Here is a 12,547-nt window from a genome sequence, read left to right on the forward strand (position 1 = left end):
GTAAAAATCCTGGCCCAAATAGTTTCCACCTCAAGGTATTAAATAGATTTGGGAATTTTTGGTGTGGAAAATTGCAAATGTCACTCCGTTATTTAAGTAGGAAGAGAAGGAGAAACTAGGGGCTAAATTTTGCTGGTAATGGTGAAGTTCCACTCCTGGGGCTGAAAGCAGGAGGACACTCCGGTGTAGCCAGCAGCAGCCAATTCATAGGCCGCTTCCAGGGTCACTGTCCAGCTAAGGATTGCAGCAGCCCCCAAGAGCTGGCAGCCCAATCACATGGCTGGCAGCTCAAGCCTCAGCAGTATCAGTGCTACCGCTGGCCATTGCTGCGCCTGTAGCTCCTGGGGAAAGAGTGCCTCATTTGTGGGATGTGCTTTAATAGAGGCCAGGTAGGTTGGGGGCACCAGAACCAAGCAGGCAGGCCCTGCCAATCAGTGAGTCACTGAGCATACATAGTGCTGTTGCCGTGGGGTGGCCACTGCCGCCGGGGATCCCCTCCATGGTCTATGGAGGGCCCATAAAGGAGGGATTATCCCCAGCACCTACTGGGAGGCCATCAAGTTTCACACAGTGGCCCCCTTATACAACAGTAGGCTCTCCTGACATGGGAAAATGCCCAGGTGGGCATTTCAAATCCTAAAACAAAATGTCTACATGTGATTCCATGATTGGGCAGCACTTGCTGAACAATCCGGAGTGCGCTAATAGATACAACAATAGGTACTAACGACCAATTTAAGTTAACTGGTCGAGCTTGTAACATCACTCATTTACGCTTGCTAGAAGCGACATACATTCAGATGGGTTTTGAGACAAATTGATGATAATTTCATGGTTATTATTACTGAGAATGGCTTTGATTTGAAACTGTGTCCCTAAGGCATTAACTTGGGCCTCTGGATTCCGACATTACCACTACGCCACAACCTCTCCCAAGTTCATTTGTCACTAATGTCCTTTAGGGAAGGAAATCTACCATCCTTACTTGGCCTAGACTCTTAGATGGCTGAGAAAGTTGCTCAGCTGTATCAAACAATGATAAATAAGTTGAATAAGAATAAAACTGGACAGGCCACCTGGCATTGACCTAGGCACCAGAAACGACAAAGGCACACCCTGCCCAGTCGAGCTTACAAAGTCCTTAACAGTAACATCTGGCAACTTGTGCCAAAATTGGGAGCATGCCCTACAGATTTGTCAGTCAATAGCCTTACATAGTTATACTCACCCAATCATACCCTACAGCCAATGTCCCAGACTCCTCCATCACCATCCCTAGGTATGTCTTGTCCCACCAGCAGGATAGACCCGCCAGAGATGGTGGCACAGTGATATACAGTCAGAATGGAGTAACCTGGCAGTCCTCAACATTGATTTTGGATGCCATAAAGTCTCATGGCATCAGGTCAAACATGGACAAGAAAATTTCCTGCTGATTACCACCTATCACCTTTCCTGAACTGATGAATCAGTAATCCTCCATTTTAAATACCACTTGGAAGAGGCACTGAATGCCCTCAGAATTCCCTCTGAGTGGGGGACTTAAATATCCATCACCATGAGTGGCTTGGTAGCACTATTACTGACTGAGCTGGCTGAGTCCTGAAGGACATATCTACCAAACTATGTCTGTGATAGGTGATGAGGGGACCAACACAAGGGAAAAACTTACTTGACCTCATCCTCACCAATCTACCTGTCGCAGATGTAGCTGTCCATGACAGTACTGGGAGGAATGACCACTGCACAGTCATTATAGAGACGAGGTCCTGTCTTCTCACTCAGGACAAATTCCATCATGTTGTGTGGCACTACCACCTTGCTAAATGGGATATATTCAGAACAGATCTAGCAACGCGAAACTGGACATCAGTGAGGTGCTGTGAGCCGCCATTAGCAGCAGCAGAATTCTTTTTGTTCACAATATATAACCTCATGGCCGGCCATAACTCTCATCTACCACTGTTGTCAAACCAGAGGAACCGACCTTCGTTCAATAAGGAATGTAGAAGACCATGCCAGGAGCTGCACCAGGCATATCTAAAAATGAGGTGCCAACCTGGTAAAGCTACAACAGAGGACTACATGCATACTAAACAGGAGAGGAAGCATGTGACAGAAGAGCTAAGCGATCTGCAGCCAATGGATCAGATTAAAGCTCTGCAGTTCTGCCACATCTAGTTATGAGTGGTGGTGGACAGCAAACTGGAGGAGGAAGATCTAAAAACGTTCCTACCCTCAATGATGGGGGATCCCAGTACAATAAGCCCTCATTTAACGTTGCCCATTTAACGTTGTTTCACTTTAATGTCAGTAAATTAATGGGGCCTGTAATCTGGTTGAGCATCGTGAGATTTGTTTTATCACCATTGCCTTGTGTTGTAGGGTGGCTGAGTTGCACTATTAATGATAGAGTTGATCAGCAGAAACTTCTTAGGTGGAAACATTAAGTTTATTTACAATGTACTCAGCAGCAACTACAGGTGTGCTTTCAACTCCAACTCTATCTCTACACTGACTGCTGAGGGAGCCCCGCTACTCTCCTATTGGTTACTACAGATCTTGTGATCTTGCCTAAAAGTATTATTCTTAAAGGTACATTGCACACTAAATAAAACCATAACATTCCTCCCCCTTTAACTCAGCTATACATAGTATACTTACAAGTACATATTTTTGAAGACAACATAATATTTACACTGGGTAAGGAATTTACAAGGTCAGCCTTTCAGGTGGCTTCCTGGTATGTATGGAACGTCGCAGCTCCACAACTATAGATTCTTTGTCAGGACCCTCCTTTTCCAGAGTTTCCTGAACATCAGCTGCTTCGGTGTGCACTTGCACTTCTGTAGCCTCAACTCTTACAGGAACATCAGACATGTCAGTCCTGGGTTGAGTATCTTCAATAGGAAACGCAGACCCGATCATGATCACTGGTGGAACCAAATCTTGGTGATTTGTCTCTCTCTCCCTTAAATGGTCCACATGTTTATGGATGATCCAGCCTTCCAGCTCCACGTGATAAGATAGAGGTCCAGTCACCGCACTTGTTTCACCCGGTAACCACTTCAGCCCTTCCCCGAATTTTTCATGTATACCGGCTCTCCATCGGTAAATTTGCCTTCATGACTATGCCAGTCGTGTCTAGTTTTCAGGCTTCCCTGACTCCTTTTCAACCTCTCCTCTAAATTCAACATTATTAAGCTCAACTCGTCCTGAGATGACATTTCAACAATAACTCCGCAGGTGTGACATCTGTTGTTGTGTGAGGGGTAGTCCTATAATGAAAAAGAAAGCGTGCTAGCTTGGTTGCCAAGGAATCGCCAGTTAGCATTTTCATGCCTGCCTTGAACGTTTGAACAGCCCTTTCGGCCAGTCCGTTTGAGGAAGGGTGGTATGGTGCAGTTTTCACATGAGTGATACCGTTGAGGCTGACAAACCGTTGAAACTCAGCACTTGTAAATGCCGTGCCGTTATTGGAAACAACTACTTCTGGTAGTCCGTGAATGGCAAAACTCTGACGTAGTTTCTCAAATGTAGCAGCCAACATTGGTGACTTCACCTCACATACGTCCAACCATTTTGAATGAGCATCGACAATGAGCAGAAACATTGTTCCCAGGAAAGGTCCAATGTAGTCAATCTGTAACCACACCCAGGGACTAACTGCGCCCCCCCCCCCCACCATAGGTATAACGGAGCTGTCACTGGCAATTTTTGCAGTTGCTGACATTGCACACTGCTTTACTAAACTCTCTATTTTGCCATCCATCCCAGGCCACCATAGATAGCTGCGTGCTCTGGTCTTCATTTGGGAAATCCCTGGATGGGCACTGTGTAGTTCAAGTAAAATTGGTTCCCTCCTCTTTGGAGGAACTATCACTCGTGCTCCCCACAATAAGATGCCATCCTGGCTGGTTATTTCATGTCTTCTGTTGAAGTCCGGTTTCATTTGTCAGATATAGGCTCCTGTGACCAGCCATGCAGCACTTGTTCTTGTACTTGAGGTAGGACTGGGTCCCGACTTGTTCAGTCTCTGATCTGTCGAGCACATACCAGCGAGGAATCTAAGAAATTTAACAGTAAAACAAGTTCCTGTAGAACTAGGACATGCTCGTCATTTTCTTGTAAAGGCAAACAACTAAGGGCATCGGCGTTTGCGATTTGATTGCCAGGCCTATGTATGAAAGTGTATTCATATGCTGCCAGAATTAAGGCCCATCGTTGTATTCTTGCTGAGGCTATTGGTATAGCCTTGTCCTCACTAAACAATCCTAGCAATGGTTTGTGGTCTGAAACGATTGTAAAATGGCAGCCATGTACATACTGGTGAAATTTCTTGACACCAAAGATGATGGACAGGCCTTCTTTTTCTATTTGCCAGTATCCCTTTTCCGCTGTGGCGAGCATTCTTGATACATATCTTATTGGCCATTCTGTGCTGTCGTCTATCCAATGAGAAAGCCCTGCTCCCACTCCATAGGAAGATGCGTCACATGACAGCACCAATTCTTTCATCTGGTCATAATGCACTAATGGATTGGACAAGTGCAACAATTGTTTCACCTTTATGCAAACTTCTTTCTGGGGTGCTTTCCAAGACCAACGTTGGTTCTTTTTGAGTGGAGAATGCAGGAGGGCCAGCACTGTAGACAAATTGGGTAAGAACCACCCATAATAGTTGATCATTCCTAGGAATGATTTGAGCTCTGAGGCACTCTTTGGTGCAGGTGCCTCTCTTATAGCTCTCACTTTCTCCTCAACCAGGTGGAAGCCCTGTGAATCTACCTGGTGACCCAAATTGATTACCTCCCTCGCTTGGAACGTGCACTTTTCATTTTTAAAATGCACTCTAGCTTGCAAGGAATGTTTTAAGATTTCTTTTAAGTTTGCCAAATGCTCTTTTTCAGTGAATCCTGTCACCGTCTAAATAGACTACAGTCTGGGGCAGTCTCTGCAGTAAGCTTTCCAATGTTCTCTGTAGGATGGTACAAGCGGAGGAGACACCGAAAGGCAATTGTGTATATTGGTACAACCTTTTGTGGCTAGTAATTGTGACAAATTCCCGGGAGACATTATCCAACTCTAGTTGTTGATAAGTATGACTCATGTCAAGCTTTGTGTACGTTGTCCCTCCTGTCAGCTTTGCATACAGGTCTTCGATTTTTGGAATAGGGTGAGCCTGTCCAGCTTAGCTACTGTATTAACCGTAAATTTGTAGTCTCCACAAATTCAGACACTTTGGTCGGGTTTAAGGACAGGGACTATGGGTGCTGCCCATTCTGAGAACTGAACAGGTTGTAAAACGCCCAGATTTTCTAGTCTGTTCAGTTCAATGTCGGCTTTTTCTCACAGAGCATATGGCACCGGTCTCGCCTTCATGGAGCGCGGGGTTGCTTCCAGATCCACATGAATCTTGGCATGCAGGCCTTGGATTTTCCCCAGTTCATCCTTAAATATGGTGGCGTACTTTCTAAGTAGCTCTGATAGCCCACTTGCTCTCAACTGGAAAAGTTCAGCCCATTCTAACTTAATCTCCTTTAACCAATTTCGCTCTAGAAGGCTTGGTCCTCTGCCTCTCAATACTAACATTGGTAGCTTTGCCGATTGGCTTTCATAATGGACAGTTACTCTGCTTATGCCTTTTACTTGAATGTCTTCACCAGTATATGCTTTTAGCAACTGTTTCTTCTAAACTTAATTGATGTTCACTATTGTTCAAATATCTGAAGGCGTGCTTCCCCAATTACTGTGGTGGAAGCTCATGTGTGCACTTCCATTCTAACAGGTTTGCCATTTACTTTCACTGTGACAAATATTGGTTCTGTCTTTCCAACTTTCACATTAAACAAAATGTCTGAATTTGTTGTTTCAATCTTTTCTATATTGTAGGTTTCATTGGGCTTCTTCTTTTGTTTACAAGCCTGCTTGAATCGTTCCTTGCATTGCCTCATCCATTTCTATGACAATAGTAGCATTTGATTTTTTTGAACTGCCAATCGCTAAAGGACTGATTGTTTCACCTCTATTAAAATTATTCTTCAGTTTCGCTGCTAAGTTATTGTTCTTTATTCTTCGGCTAGTGTGGGCCGTTTCCCACATCTCGGCGGAGTCTCCCTTTTTTGCACCTCTTTCGGCTGAGGTTTCCCGCCCGATGTGGAGGATGGCGCTGTTTTGTGCACCCTGATTTGCTTGTGAATCTCTTACAGCACTTTCCATGGCCAGCGCTATCTCTAGCGCCTTCTTGAAATCCAGCTTCACTTTGGACAATAATCTTTTCTGAATAATATCCTCTTTCACACCACACACTAAACGATCTCTGAGCATGTCGTTCAGAGTCATACCGAACTCAGAATGTTCTGTTAGCTGCTTCAAGCTGCTTCACGTAGCATGTAATTGTCTCACCTGGGGCTCTATTTCGTGAATTAAACCTGAACCTCTGCATTGTGACCAAGGGCTTGGGTTGAAAGTGACCCTTCACGAGGTCCACCAATTCATCAAAAACCTTTGAATCTGGGGGGGTTGGGTACCATCAAACTTTGAATCAAACTGTAGGTTTTGCTCCCACAAGTACTCAAGAGGATCGTTCGCCTCTTCTCTTCCTCCGTAATCTTGTTCGTTTGAAAAAACAATGTGAGGCGTTCTATGTGTTGAGACCAATTGTCTGTGGCTGGTTCAATTCTCCAAAATTGTGGCATTTTGAGAGGGGATAGCTTCTTCAATTTTAACGGAGCTTGCTAGCTACAATCGTTAGGCGAGATACAGTGCCGATTTCTTTTTAACTTGATTTCTTCTGTTCAATCCTGTTTTATCCTCATCACCAGTTTGTTGTAGGGTGCCAAATTGTACAATTAACAATGGAGTTGATCAGCAGACAGTTCTTAGGTGGAAACTTTGAGTTTATTTACAATATGCTCAGCAGCAACTACACGTGTGCTTTCAACCCTAACTCTATCTCTACACTGACTGGTAAGGTAGCCCGCACTACTCCCCTATTAGTTACTACGGATCATGTGATCTTACCCAACAATTATTACTCTTAAAGGTACATTACACACTAAATAAAGCCATAATTACTACGCCTGTGCACATGGAGAGGCTGCAAGTCGGAGGGTTGGGCATAGGGAGATGGCACAAGTCTGAGGGTCAGGGAGGGAAAGGATCTGCTGTGACCAGGAGGATCAGGGTTGCAGCAGGTTCAGAAAGCAAGATCAGCGCTGAGCACAAGCTACTGTAAACTTCATTAAAAAAAATTTGATATAGCATGTACCCCAGATATTGAATTTAATATATAACAAATAGATTCACATACCTGTAGCTGTCCTTTTCCGACAGACATTCTCAATAATGAGTATAAAGTAAGGGTGGGGAAATTACTTTTTCTAATAGCCAAGATGGCAGATGGTATGGAATGCTTTTCCAAGATTTACAGACCGAGGTTTCATTCCTTTAAAATTGGAGTTCTTTCAGGATTATCTACTTATATTTAATTGTCTTAAATCAATATTGATAATAATTGTTGCATGGACCAGAAAATGTTCATAATTACTCAGCAGGGCAAGTATTCAAGTTCTGTGCTTGGTGTGGAAATATTTATTGTGTGTTATATATTATAAATATTTATTGTGTGTTGTATATTATAAATATTTATTGTGTGTTGTATATTATAAATTCACCGGTCCTCATATTTTGCATTCTATTCTAGGTGGTCAGCTTGGCCAGACATCTGATCTATTTTGGTTTCTACAGCTTCAGTGAGCTTCTGCGACTGACCAGGACACTGCTTGGTATTATTGATTGTAATCAAGATGCCAACATTATAGATGCCATGGAGAATGATGAGGGGGCTGGTGAGTATTTTTGTGCAAGAGTTTTGTTCTCAGGATGCTTACATTGTAAGAATGGGGCCAATTTTTATTGTGATTCTTCTATTTGGTGGTGGGTAGGAGGAATGAACGATTTTGATAGTTGGGTACCAAAGTAGTGAGTGTTACACACATTCAGAGCAACCCATTGATCAGTTTGCTGGGAAAGGGTGAAGGGTATGGGAGAATATATTGTCTCCTCTTCAGACAGTGGGGGAGTGGGGATGTACCTGAGGGAGGCCACAGAGAGTCAGATATTTTATATATAATGTATACATGCTTTGCAGGTTGCACAGTTTGAACAGATATTCCTGTTTCTTACATATCTATTTAACCTGTGCACAAGAATGATTGTGTGATTATGAACTATTACAAATGAGGAATTTTAGCAGGAATTCTGATATCTTATATAAAATAAACTGCAGGTGTGTTTTTGATGCCAACTTTTATAAATATCAAAAGAAAATTCCAGTTCTAAATGCCAAGGGATGCAGAATTGGTACAGAACCTCAACTCTGACCTAGTTCAGGTTTGAAATTCATTGGTGATGTTAATGATGAATGTGGTAATGTGTTCCTGTCAAGTTTGTTGCTCACTTTTTTAATCCATGCATGTTAAGTTGTTCAGTACCTTCATTAAAATAACAGACAAAAGAATGTCATACATATGTCTTAATGCTTTTGCTACTGATATTGAACAATACCATTTCAACTTATAAATAGATTTTGAATGGCTTACAATCTAAAACAAATGATGATGCCTTAATTCCACTGCTATTTTCTCAGTTCAACTGCAGGCTCCTTTCCTGTGTTATGATGGTTGATGCTGAAGCCACTGTTAGTGTGGCTTCGGTCATAGTAAGCAACAAAGGCAAGTCCTTTGGATACTGAAATAAATCCTTACCTTGCAATGGCAGGGAAGCAAAATAATAGCAGTAAGACCAACATCTCATTGCCGATATTTCTTTTAATGGTTGTTGAATCCACAGTGGTTTGTAAAGACATTCGGCGTCCTTCTGTTTATTTTTTGCCCATGCACGGTTTTATGCAACCAATGATTTTTCACCATTCCCCAATGTCAATTATCATTTTCGGCATCAAATTATTTTTCAGGTGATGTATGAGAGAAAATGCTACAAAATTAAGCTGATATTATCCAAATAAGAAACTGGGCCATACACAAATGGCCAAGTTACGTAGCTCTTGAGATATTCCCTAACTTTGTAAGGTTCCAGCTCTGCTAATCCTAAAACCCATGCCTTTCCTATATTTTAGGGAAAAGTATGAAGAAGTCAATCCATGGAGTTGGACAGATAGTATCCACGATGGTTCTAAACAGAAAACAGTCTTTGTTTGGTCCTGTTCCACGTCCCAGTGTAAACATAGAAGCCCAGACAAAGCCGAAAGATATTCCTGACAGTAAAAACATCACCGTTATGGATACAAAGCTGAAAATCTTGGAGATTTTACAGGTATGAAATATCATTGGATTTAAAGTTACCACAGTAACCTTGGATTTTTATCCTTATTTTCAAGATCCTGATCCTAATGTATTCTGTGCCGTGTAGGTCAGAGTTAACCAATATTTATAATATGTTCTAATTATTTCTAAGAATACTGCTGTGTACTCAGTTTGTGTTGACCTTTCCTGGCTTGGGCACTTTCTGACCGTTATCTAATTGACTCTTAAATGCCAATCTATAGCCACTTTTACATTAGGAAAACGGAGTGGCCTACAGGGCTTGCAATTCTCCGAACATTGGCTGCAGCCATAACTACAAACAGCTGAACATGAAGGAAGCTGAAAGCTTCACTGACCAGTAAAAATATAGGACAACGAAATTGCTTTTAGATTAAAGCTGGAATCGGCCCACCTGTTCACACTGCTGCTCTCCCCATCACTGGAGATTGGAAACCCATGCAGAAATTAAAGCAATACACAAAGATCATCATGCAGAAATTAAGGCAATACACAAAGATCACCCTCCTGAAATAGAAACAAAAAGAAAAAAAAATGTGTTAAAGTGAAAAATGCCTGAGGATTCTCTTTAGAGCCATTTTCTGACGTGCCATGGTCAGCGTGAAGAGAATAATTTCATGATGTGAGGGGATACCTGATAGAGTCCATGGGGTTGTAAAGCAATAATTGGAATGAGGATAAGGTACATTTATAAAGACTGGGAAGTGCTTTGATCTCAAAGCACCCATCTCTTTGATGGGTTCTTCCTTTAGAATGAATTGGAATTTTAGTTTAGTGCACGGGAACATGTCAAAGATGTGCAGATTTCAACTGAACACTTTAAAAATATATATATTTTTAATTTGAGGCCCAATAGAAAGGGGCAGGATATCATGCTTTCTAGGCATTGCGGTAACCCCGAAGATGTTTTTGAGCCATTGACTCAGCAACAATGAGCTGGTGTTGAGGGGCAATCTGTGAAGGATTCAGTCAGTGATTTGAGACTCCCCAGAAGAAACAGAATCCAAAACAGTGAAGACAGGAGGAAAATGCTCATTAACATCCTCTTCCCCCACTCCCCCACCACAAAAAAAACTTCACTGAATTAATTTAAGTTCTTTACTTTTCAGTTCATCCTTAATGTCAGATTAGACTTCAGAATTTCATACCTGCTGTCAGTCTTCAAAAAGGAATTTGTTGACAGCAATCCTATACCAGAGAGCACGGCTGATGGCGCCATCGCTACATTCATGGAGTCGACAGGTAACATAAATAATAACTTACCTCTCAGGAGTGTTTGACATGAAATGCTTGTGGAAACAACTCATCTGTTCAACATGTCTGAAAGCTGAGTTCTCTGAGGTGTCCATTGTTTTCAAACACTCTGATCCCTGCAGAGAGCTTCCCTGTGTGCAGCGTGCTCCTTCAGTTCTACAAAAAACGCTTTCCAAAAAATAAAAATTGCAGCAGGCATTTTACTGATTTGTCGGGCAAAATTTCCTCAGGTTGCTGTCCATCAGTGACATTAGAAACAACTTGAAGATTTCCTCTGAGAAATGTGGACATCACTGGCAAGGCCAACATTTGTTGCCCATCTCTAATTGCCCTTGAGATGGTGGTAATGAGCCATCTTAAACCACTGCAGTCCATGTGGGAGGGATGACAAATCAAGCATTTCTACCCTGTTGCCGTATTTACTCACTCTACAACTGTGCAGTCCAGGAGCAATTACAAGTTTCAGGGAGCATCTCAAAACAATCTCAGAAAGTCAAGATGTAGAAAGTGATGTTCCAACACCCTGAAATCTATGACTTGTATTTCACACATCTTGTTTACGATGTTAGATAGAATGGTATTCATTTGAATTCTGTCTCGGTGTAAGAGTACATGATGAGGCAAAGGAGTTAGAATAGTGACCTTACGTATTTTCACTGGTGATTCTATTTCAAATGCTACCAATTAATTTGCTGTAACATTGATCATGGCTAATTTTGTTTCAAAAAAGACTTGTATCTCTAGCTATCTTGCTGCTTCTCTTCTCCTCTCACGTCAGTTCTGTCTTTGCAGTTTATCTTTCTCTGCCTCTTTGTGCCTCTCACATGCTTTTGCTACTATTCCTGCATTTCTGGTTGCCCCCATTCCCCTTCTCATTATTTTTCCCTCATTCTCTCTTCCTTGATGCTACCTTCTCTTTTCTGGATGTCATTTGTCTTCAAGTCATTCTGTATTTCTCTGACAAGTTTGACTTCAAAGTAACTCTATATGGCTTTTGAAAAATATGCCTTATGCTTCCTGGCCCTTCATCGAAGCCTCCCTTCTGCTGATCAGTGCCTGATCAAGGGATCTAGAATCAGGAAGGGTGGGGGGGTAGGGGAATCAGCTGAGAGCCACCGCCTGTCCTTGCTGCCGTTCTCATATGACGCCCACCCTGCGACTCCCCTCACTTACCTGTGGCCTGGGTCCAACCATGATCCTAGACCTCCGGTGGGTGAAGTACCGATGCTGCCGCTCAATAGAGCTGCCAGCCTCTGATTGGCCAGCAGCTCTCAGCGGGCAGGACTTGCACCCGCAGAGTCATTGATCCCGGGGAAAGACTCACCTTTGGCCTGTCAAGTTCTCAGTGGCAGTTGATGTGGCAGATCTTCCTAAAAAGTGGCAACGAGGGACTCTCACCAGCTTTCCAGCCAGTGGGGATGAGACCCTTATCGTCTCCATTAAATATCCTCCCGTGTCTTTATCGTTTATTATTTTTACCTCACTTGACATGAAAGCTTGGACTAAGAGCTCCACATCCCTTGATAGCTGCAGAAATGCAGATGTTTGAGGAGATTGGCATCTGGGTGGAGGGGGCTTTTTTGCAAAATAGAGGAGTGGCAGAATCTGATGCTGATGTTGGAGACAGGAAGAATGATAGGGTTTGGGAAAACAACTCTAGCTATATAATTAACTGATATTAATATTACTGTTTTCTGTCTTTATTTATTTCCATTAGCATGCAGTTTTGGCTTTATTGGAGATGATTGTACTGTTTATAATTATTATGCATTATTATTATTGATGAGGTGCAATCTTACCTCTGTTTGTTATTAATGTGCATACCTGTTTAATAATTGCTTCAATTATTATCAGTACTGTCTGTAAATAAAATCCAGGGCTAGGCAGGCCTGTCTGGATATTGGGCAAAGTTAGGAGGACAAACGGACCAGAAGCTTGAGGGCAAAAAA

General features: G+C 42.4%; 1 protein-coding gene across 5 annotated transcripts in view; it reads left to right on the top strand.

The window, feature by feature from the left end:
* Nucleotides 1-12,547, top strand: part of itpr3 (inositol 1,4,5-trisphosphate receptor, type 3) — a 322,646-nt gene that overhangs the window by 202,797 nt on the left and 107,302 nt on the right. For all 5 annotated transcript variants that reach the window (XM_078546659.1, XM_078546662.1, XM_078546660.1 and 2 more), the window contains 3 exons: nt 7,706-7,850; nt 9,140-9,336; nt 10,454-10,586. In XM_078546659.1, the coding sequence (XP_078402785.1) occupies nt 7,706-7,850; nt 9,140-9,336; nt 10,454-10,586 (475 nt within the window). The remainder of the gene's footprint in view (nt 1-7,705; nt 7,851-9,139; nt 9,337-10,453; nt 10,587-12,547) is intronic.

Source organism: Cetorhinus maximus, chromosome 8 (genome assembly GCF_964194155.1).
Source record: "Cetorhinus maximus chromosome 8, sCetMax3.hap1.1, whole genome shotgun sequence".
Classification (NCBI taxonomy): domain Eukaryota; kingdom Metazoa; phylum Chordata; class Chondrichthyes; order Lamniformes; family Cetorhinidae; genus Cetorhinus; species Cetorhinus maximus.